General features: G+C 31.5%; 1 protein-coding gene across 1 annotated transcript; it reads left to right on the top strand.

The window, feature by feature from the left end:
- The first annotated feature begins 8,640 nt into the window (after positions 1-8,640).
- Positions 8,641-16,055, top strand: LOC127731815 (probable E3 ubiquitin-protein ligase MID2). The gene is made up of 4 exons (XM_052240655.1): positions 8,641-9,420; positions 9,873-9,929; positions 12,373-12,438; positions 16,031-16,055. Exons 1-4 carry the CDS (start codon positions 8,654-8,656, stop codon positions 16,053-16,055), a joined length of 915 nt encoding a protein of 304 aa, XP_052096615.1. The 5' UTR covers positions 8,641-8,653.
- The last annotated feature ends 11,878 nt before the right edge of the window (positions 16,056-27,933 follow it).

Genomic DNA, 27,933 nt, shown 5'->3' with positions numbered 1-27,933 from the left:
ACATAAAGATTGCAATTAGTTTTGTACAGATAAATGCATTGTACTAATATACTGCAGTGATGCCTAAATATCTTAATAATGTTTCAGGGTATTGCATGGACGGTTTCCTGCAAGAGTAGTTTTTGAGCTTTTAAAGAAAAACTGTTCCATTTTTACAACAAAACAAAAGGAAGGTTCCTGCAATAATATCGATTGGATTTATTCTTAAACCACACGTGATTATTTTATAAATCGCTATTGTATAACGGTGGACACAAATAAGCATTCATAAAAGGGGACGATTTGGCTTCATTTGAAACGTTTGTGCGATTATGAAAAGGACAAGTTGGTGTTCATTGACGTCTTGACATATGGACTAGTCTGGGGGTATGGACATGTGTCTGAGTGTTATATACAATGTACATACATATAATACTCCTTACTTTGGAGCACTCAATGTGCACTTTAAACATACATGTAGTGTATACATAATTATTAATATGAAGAGAAAAAGGAGTACACAAATGCTATATATATATGTATTTTAACAAACATTTCTTCACTACATAGTTTTTTAACAGGTTTGGTAAAATCATATATTCGAAGTATTGCTTCATGCAGACTTATAGCTATAATGGATGATAATGTTGTATTGGCAAAGTTGCATGGACGTATTAGGGTACAATGGACTATTCCAGAAATAGTTCACCCCCATCTTTTTTTTAAGGAAGAGCCTGGAATTACAGATAATTGTGTTTATTCTCTAGCCCTATGGAAGACGCTGGATTTCCAGTACTTTTTGCAAAATGGAATGGTATGGAAAATTCCGACACGGGATTGTTTGTTTACAAATAATAATGTCACGTGATAATGATTATGTAATGATGTCAAATTAATTATTCTAGAACATCGTCCGCCATCCTTTTGGGTGCATACAAAATTTCTCATCATAAGCCACTTATCTTGTATAGACTTGAACAATGTGAATTAAAACATGACATGAAAATATATGTTCAAGGTTACACGTTAAATACAAAGATATAGCAAACACAGATTATTCAGAAATTATGTTGATCAGTGACCCAAAAATTGTTAAGATTCACATTTCATTTTTGTCCATTGTTTACATTTCTAAGAAATGGGATTGTTACTTAAGCAGTCGAAGGTCGACAGAACCCAAATCTGATACAAATCAATTCTAAATAATCCTCACCAAAATTATTGAAAATAGAAAGATTATGTCTAAGAAGATCATTGACATGCCTCATTCATTGATTTATGGATTTATGGCGCGATAGATTCTTACTTACTTTCGATTTGTATAACAAAATTGTATAGAATGTCATTAAACAATATTTCAGTGTTAAAATGTGAACATACATAAGCATAGCATACGTATTATATATATATCTTTGTCAAGGTTAATATTTTACCTCAACAAAGTACTTCACTTAAGAATTATATTTGAGCGGAGTAAATGTATTAATAGCATTATAATTTGTGAATCTTTTGAATCACAGTACAAGTTGAACCAATCAGCGGAATTTATAATTTTGGGCATACTTATTTTTAATGCAGTTTTTTGCACACTTAAGTAAGAAATATAAAAATGGAATGCTGTTAGTAGATATAACAGGTGGATCGGGGTTCTTTGTGTTCAAATTATGTGTACAACTCTCCTTACTCTTTGAATTTCTAAAGATTTTGCGACCTACATCGTTCACCAAGATTAATATTTTAGTATAAAGTATAGTAATTATTCATATCTTATAAGCCAGAGGCTCTAAAGAGCCTGTGTCTCTCACCTTGGTCTATGTGCATATATATCAAACAAAGGACACTCTCTAACATTGTAGACGAGAATAGACTTCATGACGAAAATCTCTATTTTTTTTTATCTTGTATGACTGATCTTTTAGTCTGTTTAGTTTCTCTCTATCTTCTTGAGTTTTTGCTCAAAACACAAAAGAGAGTAAAACAAGCCTCATTTAAGGGCAATCACTTTTATGAAGAGTGACAGTCTACTAACTATATCGGCAAGATTTGACTGTTTAATGGATCTTACCTTGCTGATCATTTTTGTGATTAAAAGTGTTTATTAATCTATTATAACTTAAATCATATAAGGCATAACAGAAAAAAAAAAACATGTTTCTCTCTAAATATCTTAACATGATAATAGGCAAAAATGAAAAAAAATGGTGAAATTTGTTATTTATGGGCTATAACTCCTATAAGAATTTGTCTAATAGTTTTGACGTATATAAACATTTGGTAGAGCACATAATTCTGAACATTTTTGCTCATTTCAGATTTTCTCTATTTATAACGGTTCAAATAATAATAGACAAACCTTGCATATTACCCCTATGTCTAATTTTTAGCCATGCCTGCCATCTTGGTTGGCAGGCGAGGTCATTGGACACATTTTTTAAACTACCTACCCTTATGATGATTGTGGCCAAGTTTGATTAAATTTGTCTCAGTAGTTTCAGAGGAGAAGATTTTTGTAAAAGATTACAAAAATATACCAAATAATTGTAAAAAAATTATTATAAAGGGCAATAACTCCTCAAGGGGTCAATTGACCATTTTGGTCATTTAACTTATTTGTAGATCTTACTTTGCTGAACATTATTGCTGTTTACAGTTTATCTATATCTATAAAAAATATTCAAGATAATAACCAAAAACTGCAAAATTTCCTAAAAATTACCAATTCAGGGACAGCAACGACACAACGGGTTATCTGATTTGTCTAAAAATTGCAGGGCAGATATATCTAAACCTGATGAACATTTGATCTCATGTCAGATTGCTCTAAATGCTTTAGTTTCAGAGATATCCGCCAAAATCTGCATTTAACACCTATGTTCTATTTTTAGCCATGTCGGCCATCTTATTTGGCGGGCCAGGTCATTGGACACATTTTTAAAACTAGATACCCTAATGATAATTGTACATAGGTTTGGTTAAATTTGTTTCAGTAGTTTCAGAGGAGAAGATTTTTGTAAAAGATTATTGCTGTTTACAGTTTATCTCTATCTATAATAATATTCAACCAAAAACTGCAAAATGTCCTTAAATTTCCAATTCAGGGTCAGCAACCCAACTACAGGTTGTCAGATTTGTCTGAAAATTTCAGGGTAGATAGATCTTGACCTGATGAACATTTTTACCCATGTAAGATTTGCTCTAAATGCTTTGGTTTTAGGGATATAAGCCAAAATCTACATTTAACCCCTATGTTCTATTTTTAGCCATGGCGGCCATCTTGGTTGGTTGGCCGGTTCATCGGCCACATTTTTTAAACTAGATAATTTATGATTGTGGCCTAGTCTGGTTAAATTTGGCATAGTAGTTTCAGAGGAGAAGATTTTTTTAAAAGCTAACTGACGACGACGACAACGAAGGACGACGGACGCCAAGTTATAAGAAAAGCTCACTTGGCCTTTCGGCCAGGTGAGCTAAACAGTAATTATCTAAAGGCATTCATATTGACTGATTGCAAATGACGTTGCATTATTTCTGATCTAAAAGAAGAAATATTGGTATTTTAATCAATGCAAACAAAATTGAAGTATCTTTCCCCTGAAAATCAGCATAGTTTATGAAATACATTCAATCCTGATGTACATGAAGTTCAAAAATCAAATGGCGGTTCATGATTTCTATTAAAATAAAGACATAATTGCATTCTTATTCAACACAAACAAAAGTTTAAGTATTTTCATCCTTATATCATTACAATTTTATCAATTTTCATTATTTTATGAAATTATATCAATAAAAAACTTATCCTGAAGCCTTTGAAATAACCAGCTACAAATAACATTGCATTGTTTTCATAAAAAAAACAATTTTGTTAATTTTAAACTACATTTGTATGCGAACAACATTTTAGTATCTTTTCTCTGATATTCATTTAACTTTGTGAAAAACAACCTTTCCTGATGTAGAAAAAGTACAAAACAACAATGACTATCAATAGTATATATTCAAATAAAGAAGTGATTGCATTCTTATTCAACAAAAACAAAAGTTTTTGCATATTTATCCTTATATTATTCACATTTAAAAAAAAACAAAAAATACTCACAGGCATTTAAAATGACTTATTATGAGTTTGAATATAAAGAAGAAATATTTGCATATTTAAATAATGCAAAAATCATTTTAGTATCTTTTCTCTGATATATATCATAATTTGTAAAAAAAAAAACCTATCCTGATGTACAAAGAGTACTACATTCTAATGGCGGTTCATAATTTCTATCAAAATAAAGAAATTATTACATTCCTATTCAACACAAGCAAAAGTTTAAGTATTTTCATCCTAATATCATTACAATTTTATCAAAAAAGAACTTGCACTGAGGCCTTTGATTAAACTAGTTACAAATAACATTGCTGGATATAAAAAAAAAAAAATATTGGTAATTTTAAACAATGCAATGCTAACAACATGTTAGTTTCTTTTCTCTGATATTCATTACATTTTGTGAAAAACAACCTTTCCTGATGTACAAAAAGGACAAAAAAATATTGGCATTTTTAATCAATGCGAACAAAGTTTTAGTATCTTTTCCCCAAAATTTAGCATATTTTATGAAAAACAATCCATCCTGATGAACAAAAAGAACTAAAATCCAATGGCGGTCGATAATTTCCATTAAAATAAAGAAATGGTTGCATTCTTATTTAACAAAAACAAAAGTTAATCTATACTTAAATTCTTCACATTTCATAAAAAAAAGAATTATTTAGAGGAATTTAGAAAAAGAAGAAATGTTAGCATATTTAAACAATAGAAACACAATTTTAGTATCTTTTCTCTGATATAAATCATTATTTGGTAAAAAACAAACAACACATCCTGATGTACAAAAAGTAATAAATTTCAATCGCGGTTCATGATTTCCATGTAAATAAAGAAATGAATGCACTCGTAATTTATTCAAACCTAGCTTTAAGTATCTGTACTGTTATATTATTTTCATTTTCATCATCTAGTGACATTAAAATGCATAATTGCTACATTCATGATAACATGTTATCTCTTTTTAGTGATACAGAAACATTCTGAGCATGACATTAAAATGCACTTAGGTAATTTATTTGGCTGAAAAAAAAGAGAACCAATAAAGAAAACAAAATACACATAATGCGTGAAAAGTAATTTACATATTTGTTTATGTGTTATTGCGAGTAAAGGTGTCTTCGAAGAGGTCCGCGTTTATCGCATGTAATTACTATGAAGTTCGTTTTACATAAGTATTTTAATTATATACGCATTCGGCCGATCCGTGCGATCCGTGCATATAATTAATTTACTGATCGATCGCTGACCGTTGTCACGGTTACTCTCACATAGCTTATTTGACGTATCTGACGGATTATATGGGTCATCGATCACAAATCATTCATCGATCAGTCAAACATCCGTCACCGATCATTCACCGATCAGTCAAGTTCCCGTCAAATAGTAATGCATAAGATTGCAAGTAATGTAGCACATGTAATTCAACTGATGTAAGTTCTTTATTCTCTCTTTCTCTCTTTTAATTGTGATATAGTGTTTTTTATATCATGATTACCTTATTTATTTGATTTTATTACTTTCATTATTATTTCTATACTGTATCATTATTATAAGTAGACGTTGTAGGAGTAGAACTATTATATTTTATTAAACGCTCAAAGTTGAAGTGTGGTGAACAATAGGGATATTCCGAAATAACCTTTCGATAAACAATTTCGATAAAATATTTTAAAATGTCTTTTGGTTCTTTATAACGTTTTTTTTGACAGTTTAACTTAATCAACAAAATTAATTGTTTTAAAAAATTTATTGACTTTGTTAACGCAAATTGTCATTAGTTTTATTAGATATTCGCATGTTCAATTATCCAAAACCTGTACCGAGACAGTATGTCATCGTCCTAATTGGAAGTAGGTGCGTTTGTCTTTGTCACTTTAGTGATCTTAAAAGGAAGAATAAGAGCGAACTGTTTACTTCAATAAATATATAAAGTCCTAATTCGAAGTCAATATGTCAGGCTCTTAGTCACAGCGTGTACAAAATTTTGTTTTTCAGAATATAGCTTTTGAGTAGATTTGTGAGAAAATGAGACAGCAAACCAAAAATAAAGTTAACCATTAAACCTCTTTGGTCTTTTGTGCCAGTCACCAGTAGGTTTCATCAACATAAGGTTTCAAGTTTGGTGACAGTCCCCACCTGTTGTATCATACGTTGGCTTGCACATTTTTTGTGTACACATATTTTTTACGACTTTCCCAGGTAAAGACAGACTTGCATTGACAATCATTTCAAGCTGACTAATTAAACGCGGTCATAATATGGAAGTTCGAATTAATAACCAAGATGGCAATGTTACAATTCACGTTATTGTTGGCAATCGATCTACCATATCACTGGACACAATATCAGTAAAGAATTAACACAGATAAGTTTTCTTTTGAAAGAGATGCGAAAGATACCAAAAAGATATTCAAACTAATAAGTCGGAGAAAACCTGAAAACGCCATGGCAAAAAAAAAAAAAAAATGTAAAAAAAACTACTAAAATACAAATAACACAAAATAGAAAACCAAAGACCGAGTAACCGGGAGCCAACTTAAAATTTGGGTTATTATCTAGTGCTGTGAAAGGGTAAAAAGATATTGGTCAACATTTCGTACCTAGTTTGAAACACACATATGTTGATTAGTTGAATTCGACAATGTCCTATTTGAGACAATGAGTAAGCGATAGTGGTGACGAATATTGGAAGATAACTATCGTTATCTGTGAAACAAAAATTATATAATGGTTAGCTAGTAGTTTTCCTAATTTTCTAAACGTTCTGAGATGCATCGATTAAAGGTCTGACACGTTTGAGTTAATGTATTTATAATTTATAAATGTGAAATTATTTCATGGCTATGACTTTTGTTATCATATAGAGACCATCGTGTTTTTCTAAATACAGTATCACGCTAGATACCTGTACTTTTATCCACAAACAAAAGAAAAACAGTAAAATCACAAATACTGAACTTCGAGGAAAATTCAAATAGGTAAGTCCCTAATCAAATGGCAAAATCAAAAGACTAAACACATCAAACGAATGGGTAACAACTGTCATATTCCTGACTTGGTACAGGTACAGCTAGCTAAACCTCTCACTTGTATAGTGTCGCATCAAATTCCATTATATTGACAACAATGCGTGAAAAAAACAAACAGACACAAGAGGTAAAAATGTCAAAAATAGGGGCACAGCTGCCAACATTGTGTTATCATCTTAATCACTATAAAAACAAACACACGTAACAAAGAAGCACAAAAATGCATACATCAAATTTAACATCCTCATTTTGCTTTTTTATGATACGATTTTATTTATCTATGTAAAATCCACCAATAAAGGATAGAAGGTTTTAAGTACTGGCGAAGAATTGCGCGTTTGACGTCACACAGATAGATATAAAATACTTTTGTCGTTCAAAGTATGACGATATATCTAAGTACAGAGTCACGTCAAATGGATATCACAAAAAAACAGACTTAACAGTTAAAGTAATATTAATAAAGACAAATAAAAGAATATTCTAACAGCTCTTTAAATGTCTTACCTGTACGATTAGCTGTTATACCTGTATATAATATATATTATATAGACACATTTCTGAAAGATTTTGTAATATTGTGTACTTATATGAGCATTACAAATTGTATGTTGATAATTTAGATAAATGTATATTCTTTTGGCAAAATATATAAGTAATGTACGTGTTTCATTCTGTATAACATGTGTCTTTCTATGTTGTTATGTTACACTATTGTTACAGATAAGGGTGATGGTTTGGTACCATTAAAACGTTTTAACCCGCTGCAATTGTTTTCACCTGTCCTAAGTCAGGAATCCGATGTTCAGTAGTTGTTGTTTGTTGATGTGGTTCATAAGTGTTTCTCGTTTCTCGTTTTTTACATAGGTTAGACCGTTGGTTTTTCCGTTTGAATTGTTTTACACTAGTAATTTTCTGGGGCACTTTATAGCTTGCTGTGTGGTGTGAACCAAGGCTCTGTGTTGAAGGCCGTACTTTGACATATAATGGTTTAATTTTATAAATTGTGACTTGGATGGAGAGTTATCTCATTGGCACTCATACCTCATCTCCTTATATCTATATAGTCCCTGTTTATTATTTCGAATACTTCAAGGTTAAACACATACGGATAAAAACATAAAAAACATAAATTTTAGTTATAAATCATAACTACTCTTGGTAAGACATATTTGTTTAAGGGCCGTATTTGTTATAAAGGCACTTACCAATGCATTAATTTTAATTGTTCTATATATGTAATAAACCTATGATAAGTTGTATGTTTTTATTTTTGCATATTTACATTTCTTATGTGCAATCCCCATGGCTTTTGCTGTAGTCAGGGTTTCATTGTTTCTCACTTATTATTGCTCATTTAATTTAGACAGCTTGTTCTTGGCTTTTATTATTATACGGAGATTCTTTTCAACCTGAATGTATTTAACGTTGCAAATAAATATACGACACATATTGATATAATCTTATTATATCTAAATATGGATTGTTATGTCACGGGTTATATATCTTACCTGTGTGATAAGTGTATTTTCTTTCCGATAAAATGGCTCAGGCGGCGTCTAAAACATGCGAGATTTGCATAAGTGCTTCAGGATTGCAATACTGCTTAGAATGTGAACAATACTTTTGTGAAAATTGTAAAATATTTCATAAAAGACAGAAAGGCACAATCAATCACCAGTTTCAGTCGTCCTCAGACGTCATTCCGGAAGGTAAATCGAAATGTCCGTACCACAAGGAAGACTTATGTTTTCTATGTAATACCTGTAATGTAGCAGTTTGTAGCAGTTGTGTGACCGGAAGTCACACAGGCCATGCCTTTTCTAAGCTTATGGACAGCATAACAAAGCTGAAGGAGAAGATTAAAAAAGACCTCCACAGAAAGGTACACGAAAAAACCCAAAACTTGAAAAAGATAGAAGAAGGTCTAAAGGCATTTGATGTAAACGTGGAAGTAGTAGTAAAAGCTATAACAGAAGAAGGTACAAATATAAAGGCAATGGTTGATAAATGCATCGCAGGGATGATTGCATCGGTCAAGGATCAATCCAAGACGGAAAAGGACAAATTGACAACGATCATGGCAGATAGCAAAATGAATTTGAAGGCGGGAAGTGACATAGGCAATAAAATATATGAACTCGAAAAGACAAGAAACGATGGAAAATTGTTACAGTCGTTACAAAAGCTTACAGATGACATTGCAAAGCTGACGGTAGAGCCTTTATTTGAATTTCCGAACATACAGTATACTGCTAAGCCTGTAACAGATAACGACATCAAACAACTGTTTGGCATCCTCAAAATAAGGTAAATCCACTGAAATACCTGAGAAGAGTATTGTTTTGTAGACTGCATTCTGTAGTCGTAATAAATGCTTTAATATAACTATATTATTTGAAAGTGATATGCATTTTTGTATAATCAAAATTCTGTTTTTGAATATCAATGTATTTCAAAATTGAATCTCATGACAGACGCAGGGAAGACAATTCATTCAATAAAAAGATGTGGTCATTAAGAATGCATTGTTTATAATGGAATAACAATGTACTCTAGTAAATAGACATGTGGTCTATGACAATGTACATTTTTATTTGTATTCACAATGCACTCGACACTACGTAAACTTATGAAGTTATTCAGGAATACTTGTTTTCAAACTGGCACAGAATATCTGTTTTCCTCATTTTTAAAATGTTTTGTTTTGATATTATGCATTTAAGGAATCACTTGTAAATACTTCATATTTATTTTGACAGTGGAGTACGTACACAAGATATCGGAAACAGAGAGAAAGAATTACCTAAACCAAAGAGGTAGGGCAATATGTTCGTATATTTTACAGTGTTAATTTTACGCTTAAAACAATGTAAACTTTTTGTCAAATGTTTAAGTGAATCACACATTATCTTCATGTATACCTTAATTATTGTTTTTAAGGAATGAAGCCCCTCTCTCCATGGTTCTGGATAAATTTGTTTCTTATATTGTGTAAACCAGTGCACCGTTTTACTGTTGACACAGTAACTAGTTACATTATGTAATTATCTTCATTGCATTGTTCCTAAGTAGAAGTTTTTTAAAGCTGTATTTGCTTAATTTTCTTGATACATATTTCACCAACTCACATTTTTATTCAAATGTTCTATTTTGCTTTGATTTACATCTTTAACAAAGGCATTTGTAATGCGTTGCATACGTTAGCAAGCACTAACTCGAGTAGGATTGCGTTTAAGCAATTAATACTGATAATGATGTGCAAGCGTATATCGTAATTTATTTTCCATAGCGTTAAAATTAGGTTGTATTTAATTTTCGTAAATATACTGCTCGTTAAAATGTTTCTGCTTGTCTAGTTAAAGATTTAGAACCTATTGATACTTTAGATTTACGATATAACCATGATATTGAATGTAAAAGGCATTCATCATAAATATCCGCACTAGTAAGCCAAATTGTGCTAAGTATAAGCTAAGGACACCATACTGTTTTCAAACGACATTATCAAGTCATGTTGCGCAGTCTTCTTTTAATTGTGTATATGTAGTTTTATGTTAACTGTTGTTTGTCCTTTCGTCAATTTTCATTATTTGCCATGGTGTTCTCCATATGTCTTCGACGTATGAGTTTGAATGTCCTCTCTGATATTTTCCACCTCTTTTTAAAATATCCTCGATTCACAAGATTTTTTAAAATCGACTCTGTGCTGAAGGGTTCAACGACTTCAGCAGTAACATTCACAATTGACTATTGATGAAGGGGTCAAATACTTCAACAACATTCACAATCGACTGTTGATAAAGCGGACACTGACTTCAGCAGCCGCATTCAAAATCGACTGTTGATGAAGGGGTGAATGACTGTAGCAGTCACATTCACAATCGACTGTTAAAAAGGGTCAAACAACTATACCATTCACATTCACAATCGACAGTTGAAAAGGGGATCAACGACTTCTGTAGTCACATTCACAATCGACTGTTGATAACGGGTTCAACGACTTCAGCAGTCACATTTCACAATCGAATTTTAATGAAGGGGTCAACGACTTTAGCAGTCACATTCACTATCGAGTGTTGATAAAGGGTTCAACGCCTTTAGCAGTCATATTCACAATCGGCTGTTGATAACGGGGTCAACGACGTCAGTAGTCACATTCTCAATCAACTGTGAATAAAGGGGTCAACGAATTCAGCAGTGACATTCACAATCGACTGTTGATGAAGTGGTCAACGACTTTAGCAGTCACATATTCATAATCGACTGTTGATAATGGGGTCAACGACTTAAGCAGTAATATTTACGAATAGCGAAGGAAGTTAGTAAAATTGTTTCGTTTGTATATTATCATTTAATGAACTTAACAGAACACTACAAGTTATTTTTATAATGTTTGGAATAATCGTATGTAACACAATCCTATATCAATTCTTGTAATGGTTAGAAAATACATCAAATAAAACCATCACTAACTTAATTCCAATTTCATATTGTATTTTTAGAAATTTACCTGTGACGTTACTTTTTGTTGCGTTGATACATTCGTGTAACATACAGTTCATTATTCTATTATGTTGTATTTGTGTTTTGTTGTTAATTTATTTTAGGTTGTCGGTGTTATTCTGTGGTTTACACGTTGGGAAGGGCTATTGTATACTGTTTGTTTATGTATGTCACTGTCCTGAATGTTCTTGCACTTACTTGTACTTTATTCATGTCACGTAATTTTGTAATTTTAGCGGTAGTTTTAACATTGCTATATAAGCGGGAGGTTTAGCTAGCCATAAAACCAGGTTCAACCCACCTTTTTTTCTTAAAATGTCCTGTACCAAGTCAGAAATATGGCAATTTATGTATTGTTGGCGTTTGTTTTTGTAACAGTTCAGTGTGTCTGTTGTTCCGTTTTGTTTCCTCTTATGGTTGATGTGTTTTCCTCAGTTTTGGTTTGTAACCCGGATTTGTTTCAGTTAAATCGATTATGACTATTTAACAGCGGTATACTACTATTGCCTTTATATAAAGCTTATGCAATTACACTGTTCTGCATATTGTTAAATCTGAAGACTTCATCAGTTCATGCGGTTTTTTGCTGTAAGAGAGACGGGGATAAGGGGGGCAAAGTATATGCAAAGCAGAAATAGTTCTATAAGGTTTTTGGATATAGATAAGAATGTCATTATTTCATTGCTACCTTGTGTTTATATCTTCAACCTAAAAAGAGTTTAATTTTATTTTAATCAATTGTGTTGCTCATTACAGTGATAACGAACAGGATACGAAACCAAAAGAGGAAGGAAAATACCTGTTCAGATGTAACAAGTGTGGGTAAGTTCCTTAATATTGTTTTTATGGACATGACGTAAATATGTATACGTATATTACATGAGCAACATACACTACAAACCAGAAAAAAATCTGAAATGGCCTATATCTTTACTCGACTGTACTGATTTGTACTCTACCAGTCTGACTTGTTGTGAAACTTCCTTGATATTAATCGAGTGTAGTCTGAACTATACTTAACAGTCTGAACTTATACTCTAGCAGTACTGAACAATTTTGTATGTGTCTGAACTATTCTCGATCAAGTCTGAACCATGCTCGACCTAGTCTGAACAATACTCGACCTAGTCTGAACCATACTCGACCAAGTCTTAAACAACCTATTGTATTTCATTAATTTAGTAACTTTTTTTTTACAACAGCTATTCCCCTTGGCTAGAAATTTGAACAACAATTTGAAATCCAAAATGTATTTAATATTGCATTGAAACTAAAAGTTCACAATAAACATAATATAATCATCAATACCATATTCATCAACACTTATACATATATATATATTTGTGGTCTAGAGCGCTGGACACAGCGCAGGCGGTGATGTCAGGATATCCCAATAGCATGAGTTCGAATCCCGGCGAGGGAAGAACAAACAATTGCTTCTGCAAATTTGCAGATTTAACATTGTTGTGCTGATATTTAGAGCTATTATGAATATAATATGTGTTTTCAGCCGTGTATCACCTTCACTGCTGATCCTTTTGATGGACCTGTCATAGAGTTGTCACTTGTTTAGACGTACTTATCAAATAATTATTTTTATGACTAAATTATACGATCCTTTACGACAGATAATTTAGCTTATCTGCAATCAATTCCATCTTCATGCCTAATATATCATGTTCTGTGGTAACACTAGACCACCGAAAGCTGAATGTTTAGTTCAGTCTAGGTGGCCCTGTGGTTTAGAGCGCTGGACACAGTGCAGGTGGTGTTGTCACGATATCCCAATAACATGAGTTTGAATTCCGGCAAATTTTTGTTCTTTATTAAATATATACATGTATATATACATATAAACAAGTCTAAATTGAAAACAACGTTTAAACCTATGATTGCGTTGGATTAAACCGCATTTTTTATACGTGTGCGTGCAAAACAAATTTTCCAAAAGACCAAAAAAGTGAAAAAGTATATTTTAACATACATATATATGGGTTTAAGAACATCAGTTGTTCGACCTGTTAGTCAAATGCGATTTGTTAAAATATACTTTTCACTTTTTTGGTCTTTTGGTAATGTTGTTTGTGCTGTATTTACACCCCTCTACCAAGAAATTTGTTTTACATGCACACTTATAAAAATTGCGGTTTTTATCCAATGCAATCATAGGTTTGAACGTTGTTTTCAATTTAGACTTGTATATATATATATCAATTTAGACTTGTATATATATATATACAACGGATGTTCTTAAACCCTGCTGACTGCCATTGGCGATTGCCAAATAAATTGACCACCAGTACAAAATGGATCTTAATATTAATTTAATACCAAACAGAAAACAATAAACTTGTGGAAAAGATGGTTTGCCACAAACATGAGGTGCAAAAATTTTAATACACCATATCCGGATTTCGACATTTAATATCTCTTCAGTGATGTTGGGGATCGAAACGGTATTTGGAAGGCCATATAATTTACCTCAATTTAGGATAGACTCTTGAATTTTAAAGAGTCAAAATAGGATGAACGGATCATATAAACCCGACGGAAAATATAATAGAAGCTCAAACGGAAAAATATAAACAAGTCTCAATTGAAAACAACGTTCAAACCTATGATTGCGTTGGATAAAAACCGCAATGTTTATACGTGTGCATGTTAAGCAAATTTCTAGGTAGAGGGGACTAAATACAGCACAAACAACATTTTCCAAAAGACCGAAATAGTGAAAAAGTATATTTTAACAAAACGCATTTGACTAACAGGTCGAACAACGGATGTTCTTAAACCCTGCTGACTGCCATTGGCGATTGCCAAATAAATTGATCACTAGTACAAAATGGATCTTTATATTAATTTAATACCAAACAGAAAACAATAAACTTGTGGAAAAGATGGTTTGCCACAAACATGAGGTGCAAAAATTTTAATACACCATATCCGGATTTCGAAATTTAATGTCTCTTCTGTGATGTTAGGGATCGAAACGGTATTTGGAAGGCCATTTAATTTACCTTAATTTAGGATAGACTCTTGAATTTTAAAGAGTCAAAATAGGATGAACGGATCATATAAACCCGACGGAAAATATAATACAAGCCCAAACGGAAAAATATAAACAAGTCTAAATTGAAATCAACGTTCAAACCTATGATTGCGTTGGATAAAAACCGCAATTTTTATACGTGTGCATGTTAATATACAATGAATATAACCTTTGAAATAAAAATAAAATAAGATGACCAAAGAAAGTTATTTCTTGTAGGATTAAAAAGATATCATGTAATATGCATGACACCTATGTTTTGTAAAATGAAGAATTTAATATTATAGAAGTTCCATGGCAATCCCTGATAGCCTTTTTAAAAAAGGAATTGTGTTCCAAAGTTGCAGTTACAATTTAGGTTGATGAATTAAGTTTTGTCAAAATTAAAAACATGGCATTAAAGAAGAACTTTAATAAGGTTAAATTACCTCAGTACATGTGTATTTTACATGTAAAAAAGAAACCATATTTTCTTAAACTCGTGTATTATTATCTAATGAATTCAAAAGGCCTTGTGATTTAAGTTTTACATGATGTTGTGTAATTTTCAATGAATGTTATTTAAAATGTATTACTCTCTGACAACGTGTGATTTTTTTAATGAGTGTGCCCCAAGCAGGATGTATTACTTTATAGTTTATCCCTTTTCAAAAGAACAATTTTAATTATTTTATATATATATACCCAAATGTTCGCCTGTGCCATCAGTGATATGAATGGACGTATATTAGTTACTTGGATGCCGAACTTTTGAAAATAACTAAGGTCATAAAAATAATATACTCATATCTTGGTAAAACATTGCAGTTTTGTTTTGTTGATAATTCCAGAACAACATTGAACAGATTAACCATAATCCTCAATAATGAACGGCAAATCGTACATACATTAATCATATTTTAACAGTGAATTCTATGTTCTACGATACGACATTTGACCCTTTTCGACAGTTATGTTTCAGATATTCAGAACACTAAACATCCTCATAACTGATAACAAAATGTTCAATAGAAGCATAATGCATAGCTCTCAATGCAGCGAATACTTTTCAATTTAGACATTTTACGTTTGTATTTAATTTTAAATACTCATATTTGCTGAGTCAATCATCACATAAGAGGCATAAGTTGTCGTAATACACGTCTGAAAATGTAATAATAATGTTATCTTTGTCCATAACGATTGTGAGTGGTTAACTCACAATATAATTCAACAATAGGTGGTAAAATGAAGTAAATCAACCACATTTTATTCGAAACCGTTTGTTTTGCTTTGGAAACGACAACACATCTATCAGTATATTTGTTTGTGAATCTGTCACTTATACATGTGAAACTGACACCATTGATCTGTTTCGTCTTTCAGAAAGGAAGAGAGATCTCATATGTAAGTATTATCTACGTTTATTGTAAGTGACAAATAGTCAAAACAGTCATTTCCTACAGACATGATTTTGAAATATATATTGAAACACTATGCTCGTTCGGATAATAGACACCCCCGTAACTATAGGCAAAATATTTAACAATGACCATTTAATACAGACATTTTGATACCAAACCTTTATGATAAAGGTATATATTACCATGATTCAGATTTGTTTATGTGCTCCGGTCATTCAATTCAATGTTGAGGTGTTTGACTAATACTAATGTTAGTGGCATCCCTAACAGATGTTAAATGGCTTTTCTGACGCGATCATTGTTGCATCCCTGAAATGGCTTTGCGGACGCGATAATAGTTTGGTTGACATATTTGAAATATTTGTATTCCATATAACTATGAATATATTCCACTTGTCATAACAACACTCTTTCCTATTTTACCACAAAAGACTTACAATGGATATTTTCATGACCAACACGACGGATGCTAGGTCTTAGTTTTCTTTGTATAGTTTTGTTATTGTTGTATGTCCTTTTATCGTTTTTTTTTTACATGGTGTTGTTTGCTTTTGTTGGATTTTCAAGTGCTCCCTTGTAGCTTGTTTAAAATGTCTTTTAAAAAAATGACGAATTGACATCTAGTACACTGGTAATGAATAGGAAAACTAGGATCCCATCTGAATAAGTCGATATAAACCGCATGTTATACGTATTCCAATTTAACTGTCAAACCGATGTTGTTTTTCATTATGTCGTCAACCTGTCTGCAATACATTAAGAAATACTTTTTATGAAATTTTAAACATAACGCATTGTTGCCTTGTTTCAAACATTATCAATATTCAAAATTGTCATGTGTCGTCTTAACATTTGCAATGATACATACATATATATCAAATGTTTCCTCTTAACCTGTATAAATATTTGAATTCTACAAAACAGTAACAATCCAGGGAAATAATTACACTAGTGAAGTCCAAGTTTAACGTAAATAAAGGCAATAGTAGTATACCGCTGTTTAATAGTATTAAATCGATTAAGCGAAAATAAATCAGGGTCACAAACCAACACTGAGGGGAACACATCAACTATAAGAAGAAACAAAACGGAACAACAGAAACATTGAACTGCTATAAAAACAAATCCGCGAAAATGACAACATTACGTGACAGGAATAAAGTACAAATAAATGCAAGAACATTCAGGACAGAGAAATACATAAATAAATAATATAATAGTCCATTTCAACATGTAAACCACAGAATAACAACGAACACCTAAAATTAATTTATGACAGAACACAAATACAGCACAATAGAATAATGAACAGTACGTCACACAAATGAATAAACGCCACAAAAAGTGACGTCACAGTTAAATTTCTAAAAAATACAATATGAAATTGGGATTAAGTTTGTAATGGTGTTATTTGATGTATTTTCTAACCATTACAAGGATATTAATATAGAATTGTGTTAGTTATGGTGTAATTATTTGTATTTAATAACCATTGTTTTTCTTCTAAATCGAACTTTTTTCTTCCAAATCAAACTGTGTAAAAAACAAATGAGTCCTGTGCATATATTTGTTTTTAACCTAACATTCATATGAATGAACTAGGTAACGTTGTTTTATTTTATTTTATTCGGGATGGATCATGAGTTCAAAGTTAAGTTGTCCGCTTTTGTTTCTAAATATTTTTAGCATTTGTTTGCAAAACAATTTAATTGCCAAAAAGCGTTTCAACTAACTTTTGTTTTTAATCTCTCGGCTGGTATTATTCAATAACAAAACAATCCTGGCTTTTTAAACGAATAAAAAAACCCACATATCTAATGAAGCAATCATAAAGTTCGTGAAAAAAGGTAAAAGTGTGAGATGTGTGGCACACATATAAACCTGATTTTACAAGTTGATTATTCATTGTATAACTGGCTATAGGGAATAGGTTTTCTCATTGTAAATGGCTGTTCAGCAACCTATAATTTTAATCCAAGTCATTTGATTAGTTTTTTTTTATTGGCAATCATATTACATCTCATTGTTTGTATATCAAAGGGTGCTCAAGCAAATTAAAATAACTACTGTCATTCCGATATTTTGCTTAAATGTCACATGTCTTTGTATAACACAGGAGACATTGCAGGATTTGCATCTCCTGCTATGTATGTCTAATCCAACTATAAGCACCTTAGGCATAACTTTATGTTCAAAATCATCTCAAAGACAATGATAAAAACACCTTGCAAACTTATTTGATTCCACAATCGGAAATATCGACGATGTTTTGTAATTCAATAACTCACATTTCCGCGAGTGCTTACACCTCATATACCGAAAGTATCAGATCTGCTTTATTTCAAAATTGACACAATCTAGAATCTATGACAAACGATTTCAACTTTCAATTTCTCAGCACTAACATACTGATTCGACATTACAGAAATTCACAGTTACAATCACGGATTGGTTGATCTGTTCGATGGTTCTCGACTAACTAACGACATATTTTGGTTATCTTAGAGCTTTGTATATAAGAAGAGTCGTCTGGTCTTTACATTTACCGATTGTATCGTATTCCCGATAGTGACGTTTTGACTAAGTATGGACTGGCGAGTGATGCATGCATATCAGGTATCATTTGTCCCATTGACGCACGCCGACTACCTCCTGTTGGAGATCATGCGAATCCCCGAGTCTTGTTTTTTGCTTGATTTGCCTCTCCTTATTGAACTAATGAAATTTTAGCATCAGTTAAATATGTTTCAATCTAGATAGTATTCGCACTGAGTGGTTTTGAAAGAGGAAAATACCAAAGAGAATTTTTACTCTGTTTTATTAACATTCAATTTGCTATACCTAAGTAATAAGCAAAGACTTACAACTATTAGACAAATGTAATTATTTAGTTATTGAAGTACTAAATTATGTAAGCTTCAACAAACATATCAAATCAAATGTAACGACGACTTTAAATGACTTAATTTCTCTGAAATCAGTCTACAACTATAAAAATCTAGCATACTTTGTGGTGTTCCTGTACACATACTATCCTTTCTGAGGTCTGTGTTGATATGATTAATTTAACTGGACAGACATCTGCACTTCTTTTAAAATGTACAGCCGAAATCATTCAATCATTTCACACCAATATGTTTACTATATTTTATAAATTGTATGCATTAATGTTTTTGAGATTATGATATTTTGTATCGTGAGTAGCTTAACATATTTTTCCAGATATTAAACTTGTATTACTGTTATTTTTCAGCAAGTAAGTGTTATTTACAAGACAGATAAGTATACTGTGATACGTGAGTACACAATGTAGAATGAAAGATGATGTGGACAAGTCTGCTTTTGGCCAGTCCTGAGGACAGGTCTGCCCCAGACTAGACATGTGGACAGGTCTGCTCGAGACCAGGCCTGTGGACAGGTATGCTCCTGACCAGACCTGTGGACAAGTCTGCTATTGATCAGACCTGGGAACAGGTCTGCTTATGACAGATTACCGTGTTTAAGGCTTTTGATTTTAATATGTAAACAATAATCGCATTGTTATTTTTTCCAAGTATAGCAAATTTCTTTACTCGTTAGACTCTATCGATATTATACACATTAAAAAAAATCTTTTTTTCATTTCATATTCTTATATACATTAAACAATGGCTATAACATAACACACTTGTGATCACATACAGCTATCATTAAAGAAAGGAAAGTTTTTATTTAATTAGAAGGTGGATAGAAAGGTTATCCAACGCATCGGAACAATATTTGTATGTCATGGGATATCAACATCATTGTGGACATTACTTCGTTCCCCATTTTTTACAGTCTCTTCCTAAATATAACTTTATGCATTACATGGATACTTCATCGTAATTCACCTTGATTGCCTTGGATTTACGATTCTGTTTTCGACAAAATATTCTAACGAAAATTGTACAGTGTCCCGATACATAAGGTGTTGAATAATTATGAACAATCTAGTCAACTTCGTCAGATTTGTCTTTACCGGTTAAACATGATGATATGGGACTTCCAAAAAAAAACAATACTCGTTGTGCACATGGATTAAATAGTTGCCACTTGAGGTTTAGCTACAAACAAAATCAATCAACCGACATAATGTACTTACAGCATACTATTCCCAGAAGAGAACTTCTTATACTTTTCATTATAAAGTAAAAATGAAATCAAACATGTCAGTGTTGGATGATGCTGTCAAATAGTTTTGTTATACACACCATCCTGAACTACTAACTTTAGTGATGGTCTAATATTATGAATACAGAAAATACATGAAATGCTGACAATCTAAATTGATGCGGAAAAGATATTGCATTCATTGTTTTCCAATATAGCTTTAATTTGTATTATAACAATGTATAATACAATACATCCTGACATAAAAAAACTTCTGATTAAATATAATGCAGCCAAATAGATTTACATACTAAAGTACAAAAAGTGCAAATATGGTCAGTTTTAGTTGATACGGCTTTAAATATTTTGCTATACCAGTCAGCCTGAGGTATCAAAAGTACTGAAATTTTGTAACATATCAATATATATATATATTGAACAACAGGAGGACATGCTGGCACTCTAAATTTATGCGAACCAAATGTTGTATTCATTGTTTTCCAATATTACTGTCATTTGTATTATACATTAAATCCTGACATAAAAATAGTTGCTGATTTATAATGCAGCTATATAGATTTACAAAATAAAGTGCAAATATGGTCAGTTTTGGTTGATGCGATCAAATAATTTTGTTATAGGAGTCAGCCTGAGGTATCAAAACTACTGAAATTGTGTTGCGAGACAAAATTGTGATTAAAAAGAGGACATGCTGGCAATCTAGATTTATACAGACAACATTTTGCAATCATATTATGTTCCAATATTGCTGTCATTTGTATTATACAATACATCCGGACATAAAATATTACTGAATTATTATGCAGCTATATAGATTTATATGATAAAGTGAAAATATGGTAACTTTTCGTTGATACGGTCAAATAATGTTGCTATACGAGTCAGCCTGGGGTATCAAAACTACTGAAATGTTGTTACGTATCAATATATTGAACAAAAGGAGGACATGCAGGCACTCTAAATTTATGCGGACAAACATTTGTAGTTGTTGTGTTCCAATATTGCAGTCATTTGTATTATACATTAAATCCTGACATAAAAATAGTTGCTGATTTACTTTACGGCTATATAGATTTGCAAAATAAAGTGCAGATATGGTCAGTTTTAGTTGATGCGGTCAAATAATTTTGTTATAGGAGTCAGCCTGAGGTATCAAAACTACTGAAATTTTGTTGCGAGACAATATTTTGATTAAAAAGAGGACATGCTGGCAATCTAGATTTAAACGGACAAAATTTTGTATTCACATTATGTTCCAATATTGCTGTCATTTGTATAAAACATTCATTTTTGACATAAAATTATTACTGAATTAGTATGCGGCTATATAGATTTACATAATAATGTGCAAATATGGTCAGTTAAAGTTAATTCGGTCAAATATTTTTGCTATACCAGTCAGCCTAGGGTACCAAAACTACTGAAATTTAGTTACGTATCAATATATCATGTATATTGAACAAAAGGAGGACATGCTGGCACTCTAAATTTATGCGGACAAAAATTTGTAGTTGTTGTGTTCCAATATTGCTGTCATTTGTATTATACATTAAATCCTGACATAAAAAAAGTTGCTGATTTACTATGCGGCTATATAGATTTGCAAAATAAAGTGCAAACATGGTCAGTTTTGGTTGATGCGGTCAAATAACTTTGTTATAGGAGTCAGCCTGAGGTATCAAAACTACTAAAATTTTGTTGCGAGACAATATTTTGATTAAAATGAGGACATGCTGGCAATCTAGATTTATACGGTCAAACTTTTGTATTCACATTATGTTCCAATATTGCTGTCATTTGTATAAAACATTCATTCTTGACATAAAATTATTACTGAATTAGTATGCGGCTATATAGATTTACATAATAATGTGCAAATATGGTCAGTTAAAGTTAATGCGGTCAAATATTTTTGCTATACCAGTCAGCCTAGGGTACCAAAACTACTGAAATTTAGTTACGTATCAATATATCATGTATATTGAACAAAAGGAGGACATGCTGGCACTCTAAATTTATGCGGACAAAAATTTGTAGTTGTTGTGACATACAAATATTGCTGATTTACTATGGGGCTATATAGATTTGCAAAATAAAGTGCAAATATGGTCAGTTTAAGTTGATGCGGTCAAATATTTTTACTATACGAGTCAGCCTGGGGTATCAAAACTACTGAAATTTTGTTACGTATCAATATATTGAACAAAAGGAGGACATGGTGGCACTCTAAATTTATGCGGACAAAAATTTGTAGTGATTGTGTTGCAATATTGTTGTCATTTGTATTGTACATTCTATCCCGACATAAAAATATTTCTGATTTACTATGCGGCTATATAGATTTACATTATAAAGTGTAAATATGGTTAATATGATTTATAAAATTTGATATGTATTGGAATATTTATTCAGCTCGTTAGCATTGTAACCATTATCGTTTTTTTAATATATAGAAAGGCAGATCTCGGATACATTTGTATATAAACAAGCAAAGTTTTATGCGTACTTTATTTACAAATAGATAAAAGAAGATGTGGTATGAGTGCCAATGAGACAACTCTCCATCCAGGTCAAAATTTATAAAAGTAAACCATGATAGGTCTTCAACACGGAGCTACATGTATTTAATCGTGTTTATATCTTTTCTATGTTTATACCAAGCAAACAGACATTAAAAAATATTTTTATAAAAATCGATGTAGAGCGGTCCTGGTTACAAGTTAACTTAGTGTTGAGCAGACCAGGCCAAAAGTTAACTTGAGATCAGGCCTGGTTCGATCGGAGTTGTCAAAATCAAAGTTAACTTGTGTTAACTTATGGCAGAACTGGTTTCGAAGTTAACCTATATCAATAGCGGACCTGTTTCCAAGTTAACTTTTTCGGCAGACAGTCCTAGGACCAAGTCCGCTTTTCAAGTTAACTAGACTGTGGTCCTAGGACTGGTCAGGGCAGTCCTAAATCCTGTCACAGGTTAACTTTGACCAGTCCAAATGACTGGTTATCAAGTTAACTTGCTGTACAGGTTAGGACTGCACCCATCTGTAAATTTTCATTGCATATAAAATAATAACCATCACTGTAAGTTAACCAATCAAATGTCCACCCTTGTCTTTCCTGTTTACAAGCTTTAGTAACCATGTAACCTCAGGTTTCCAAAATATTTTATAGAAACACCAAATAAAATAAGGATGGTGCTTTGAAACACCCAAGATATATGTTGATGACTCAAAAAATTTTCACTGCAATGAAATGTAGGATTAATTTACTACAACTATAAAAGTCAAGGGTTTATTTTTTTTTCTACCCTTTTTCGTATGCACGGGATGTGACGTACTATGATTTGGTGGTATTGCACCTTTACTTCCCCAAAGTTTGATTATAAAATAATGAAAATAAACGATATTTTATTGTCTTCTTTAACAGAAATCTGATTATATTTATTTCTCTTTATTAGCTATCACCTCTAAGAAAATGCAGTTTCAACTTTAAAGCCATAAACACTTCAAAACAATATATTGATCATATTTTTTAAATTGATGAAGTAGTGCTTTTTTTTTTTAATATATTCATTTAATCTTGTATTTCTATTTTTAATTTTCAGTCCATTGTACGTGTTTTGTACCAAACAGATAAGTATACAGTAAATTGTGTATTTTTATTAATTTAGGAAAATATCAAATTTTCAGTAGATAAAGACGAAATTACATAGAAGTAAACATACAATCTATTCGTATATGAGAAGCATAGATATATTGTCATTCTTACTATAATACATACGCCATGAGTAACAACCTTTCGATTTAGTTAATGTAAAATGTCAGGCAGAACGAATGCCTCATATCATATGCGTATTGATACGGTATTTTGATCAAATCAATACTTTTCAAGGAGAAGGTTTTTAAATATTTTTAGCATTTGTTTGCAAGAAATTAAATGCCAAAAAGCGTTTAAACTAACTTTTTGTTTTTAACCGCTCAGCTGGTATTATTCAATAACAAAACAATCCTTGCTTTACATATGAATAAAAAAACCACATATCTAATGAAGCAAACATAAAGTTCGTGAAAAAAGTAAAATTGTGAGATGTGTTGCACACATACAAACCTGGTTTTACAAGTTGAATATTCATTGTATCACTGGCTATGAGGAATAGGTTTTCTCATTGTTAAAGGCCGTACAGCGACCTATAATTTTTATCCACGTCATTTGAATAGTTTTTTTTATTGGAAATCATATTACATCTCTTTGTTTGTATATCAAAGGGTGCTCGATCACAAAACTTAGGAAAATAAAATAACTTCTGTCATTCCGATGTTTTGCTTAAATGTTACATGTCTTTGTATAACACAGGAGAACATTGCAGGACTTGCACCTCCTGCTATGTATGTCTAATCCAACTATAAGCACCTTAGGTATAACTTTATTTTTAAAATCATCTCAAGGAAAATGATAAAAAACAACTTGCAAAGTTCTTTGATTACCTAATGGGATATATCGACGATGTTTTGTAATTCAAAAACCTACATTTCCGCGTGTGATTACACCTCATATACCGAAAGTAGCAGATCTGCTTTATATCTTGATTTTTTTTTCAAAATGGACACAATCTAGAATCTATGACAAACGATTTCAACTTTCAATTTCTCAGCACTAACATACTTATCCGACATTACAGAAGTTCACAGTTACAATCACGGATTGGTTGATCTGTTCGATGGTTCTCAACTAGCTAACGACATATTTTGGTTGTCTTAGAGCTTTGTATACAGTTGTCTGATCTTTAAATTTACCGATTGTGTCGTATTCCCGATAGTGATGTTTTGACTAAGTATGGACTGGCGAGTGATGCATGCATACCAAGAATCATTTGTCCCATTCACGCACGCCGACTAGCTCCTGTTGGATATCATGCGAATCCCCGAGTTTTGTTTTTTGCTTGATTTGTCTCTCCTTAGAAAAGTAATGAAATTTGAGCATCAGTTAAATATGTTTCAATCTAGATATCGCACTGAGTGATTTTGAAAGAGGAAATTACTAAAATGAAATTTACTCAGTTTTATCATTATTCAATTTGCTATATCTAAGTATCAAGTTTACAACTTGCTACCAACTATTAAACGAATGTAATTATTTAGTTGTAGAAGTACTAAATTTGATTTTGCCATTTGATAAGGGACTTTCCGTTTTGCATTTTCCTCTGAGTTCAGTATTTTTGTGATTTTACTTTTTATGTAAGCTTCAACAAGCATATCAAATCAAATGTAACGACGACTTTAAATGGCTTAATTTCTCTAAAATAAGTTTACAACTATAAAAATCGAGCATACCTTATAGTGTTCTTTTACACATACTATCCTTTATGATGTCTGTGTTGATATGATAAATTTAACGGGACAGACATCTGTACTTCCTTTACAACAATACGTTTACTATATTTTATAAATTATATGCATTGATGTTTTTGAGATTATGATGTTTTGTATGGTGAGAAGCTTAACATATTTTTAAAGATATTAAACTTGTATTACTGTTATTTTTCAGAAAGTAAGTGTTATTTACAAGACAGATAAGTATACTGTGATACGTGCGTACACAATTTAAAATGAAAGCATGATACATAAGCAATTGATGTGTTATTTTAATTGATAAAGTCTAAAGTTTATCTCTATATTATGATTGTTTGTTTTCCTTGTAACTTCTGAAATATTTCAATGTTTTTTTTTTATACTTTGGGCTTCATAAATCATATGTAAACAAATGTGATATTAATTGTTAGATGTTTTTAAGTGTAATACTACCATCGACTTTCCCCTATTAGTCTTTGTTAAATTTGCACTTTTCAAAAAATTGTGCAGAATTTCTCATTGTTTCAAATAAAGAAATATTTGGCATGAGTAAAGTGTTGTCCTGTTCAGTACTACAGACAAAATTTCACATCACATTTCATTACATATGAAATAATAACCATCACTGTAAGCTAACAATCAAATGTCCACTCTTTTCTTTCCTGTTTACAAGCTTTAGTAACCATGTTACCTCAAGTTTCCAAAATATTTTATAGAAACACCAAATAAAAAAAGGATGGTGCTTTGAAACACCCAAAATATATGTTGATGACTCAGAATTTTTCACTGCAATGAAATGTAGGATTAATTTACTTCAACTATCAAAGTCAAGGGAATATTTTTTGTTGACCCCTTTTTCGTATGCACGGGATGTGACGTACTATGATTTGGTGGTATTGAAAATCTGAATATGTTTATTTCTCTTTATTAGCTATTACTTCTCAGAAAATGAAGTTTCGACTTTAAAGCCATAAACACTTCAAAACAATATATTGATCATATTTTTTTAAATTGATAAAGTGGTGTTTTTTTATATTTATTTAAACATGTATTTTTAATTTTATTTTTCAGTTCATTGTAAGTGTTTTGTACCAAACAGATAAGTATACAGTACATTTTGTATTTTTATTAAAATTAGGAAAATATAGAATTTTCAGTAGATAAAGACGCAATTACATAGAAGTAAAAATACAACCTATTCGTATATTAGAATCATAGAGATATTGTCATTCTTAATATAATACATACGCCATAAGTAACAACCCTTTCGATTTAGTTAATGTAAACTGTCAGGCAGAACGAATGCCTACATCATATGCGTATTGGTACGGTATTTTGATCAAATAAATACTTTTAAAAGGAGAAGGTAATATTGAGATCGTATTGTTATTAAAACAGTTTTTTTTTATACTTTTAAGATTATTTCAAAACGTTTCTATCAAATGTCAAATCAAATACAGGTGAACATTCAGATAAATGTATCCACGTAAATAAGGAAAAGGTTTTTTAAAGAGTTTTGTTTTTTGTAACTAATTTTTCAAATATATCCTAAATTATAACTTGAATATTTTCTGATCAACCTTTTCTTGTGCTAAACACATACAGCTTATGCACTTTTGTCAGGTTGAATTAATCGGTATCATCGTTTTCAAAGTTTATTTCCACAAGATGAAAGATCTGTATTTGAAATAAACACACGTATTCAGTAAGCGTTTTGTGTTCATGCTGGCCAGCAAAGCAACCAACAACATTGCATTCGTACGACGTAAACCCTACACCAACGATTTTGTAAGAATGAAACTTTTTTTTATGTCTAGATTCAAGGCCTTAGTGTCCATACAGAGTCAACCCGTAGACAATCATACCGTTACCGCATCTCAGCTTTGGCCTTCTTTTGAAAATTTGAATGCCTTACTGTGAGTTCGCCCTCGCATATATAAATAACCATTCAAATGATGATTAATAGAAGACAATGTCCTTACTATAGTTATAGTTAGTATAGTTATGTCGTATATAATGTTCATAAATAGACAAGCGATCCATGTAAACGTATGGTTTTCCTGAATAAAAATAATCTTAAAGGTCATCATCTACCTTTTGAATGAATAACATTCATTTTGTCATTTGATCTCTAGTGGATTGCTGTCTCTTTGGTAATCATACAATACCTTGTTATTTATATAGGAATTGTTATCCATAACACTTATGGTCATATATCTTATCGAAATCTATAGTTAAGCACAGTATATGATCATGCTTTTCGCAGACAGTTAATGCCATTTTTACACTTAATAGTCGATTTGTATTTTTAAACAATCGCGTGTCTGCTTTACCAAATTATAATACAGGTGTCCTGGTGTTTTTACAA

Source organism: Mytilus californianus, unplaced genomic scaffold (assembly GCF_021869535.1).
Source record: "Mytilus californianus isolate M0D057914Y unplaced genomic scaffold, xbMytCali1.0.p SCAF_20, whole genome shotgun sequence".
Classification (NCBI taxonomy): Eukaryota; Metazoa; Mollusca; class Bivalvia; order Mytilida; family Mytilidae; genus Mytilus; species Mytilus californianus.
Note: the sequence above shows the minus strand (reverse complement) of the source record. Positions and strands in the feature narration are given on the sequence as shown.

What these genes read in the sequence shown, in the direction of transcription:
- LOC127731815 (XM_052240655.1), top strand. Translation starts at nt 8,654, where the DNA reads ATGGCTCAGGCGGCGTCTAAAACATGCGAGATTTGCATAAGTGCTTCA. An exon ending in TTTGGCATCCTCAAAATAAG is followed by an intron (nt 9,421 to 9,872) that starts GTAAATCCACTG and finishes TTATTTTGACAG; the next exon opens with TGGAGTACGTACACAAGATA. An exon ending in GAATTACCTAAACCAAAGAG is followed by an intron (nt 9,930 to 12,372) that starts GTAGGGCAATAT and finishes TGCTCATTACAG; the next exon opens with TGATAACGAACAGGATACGA.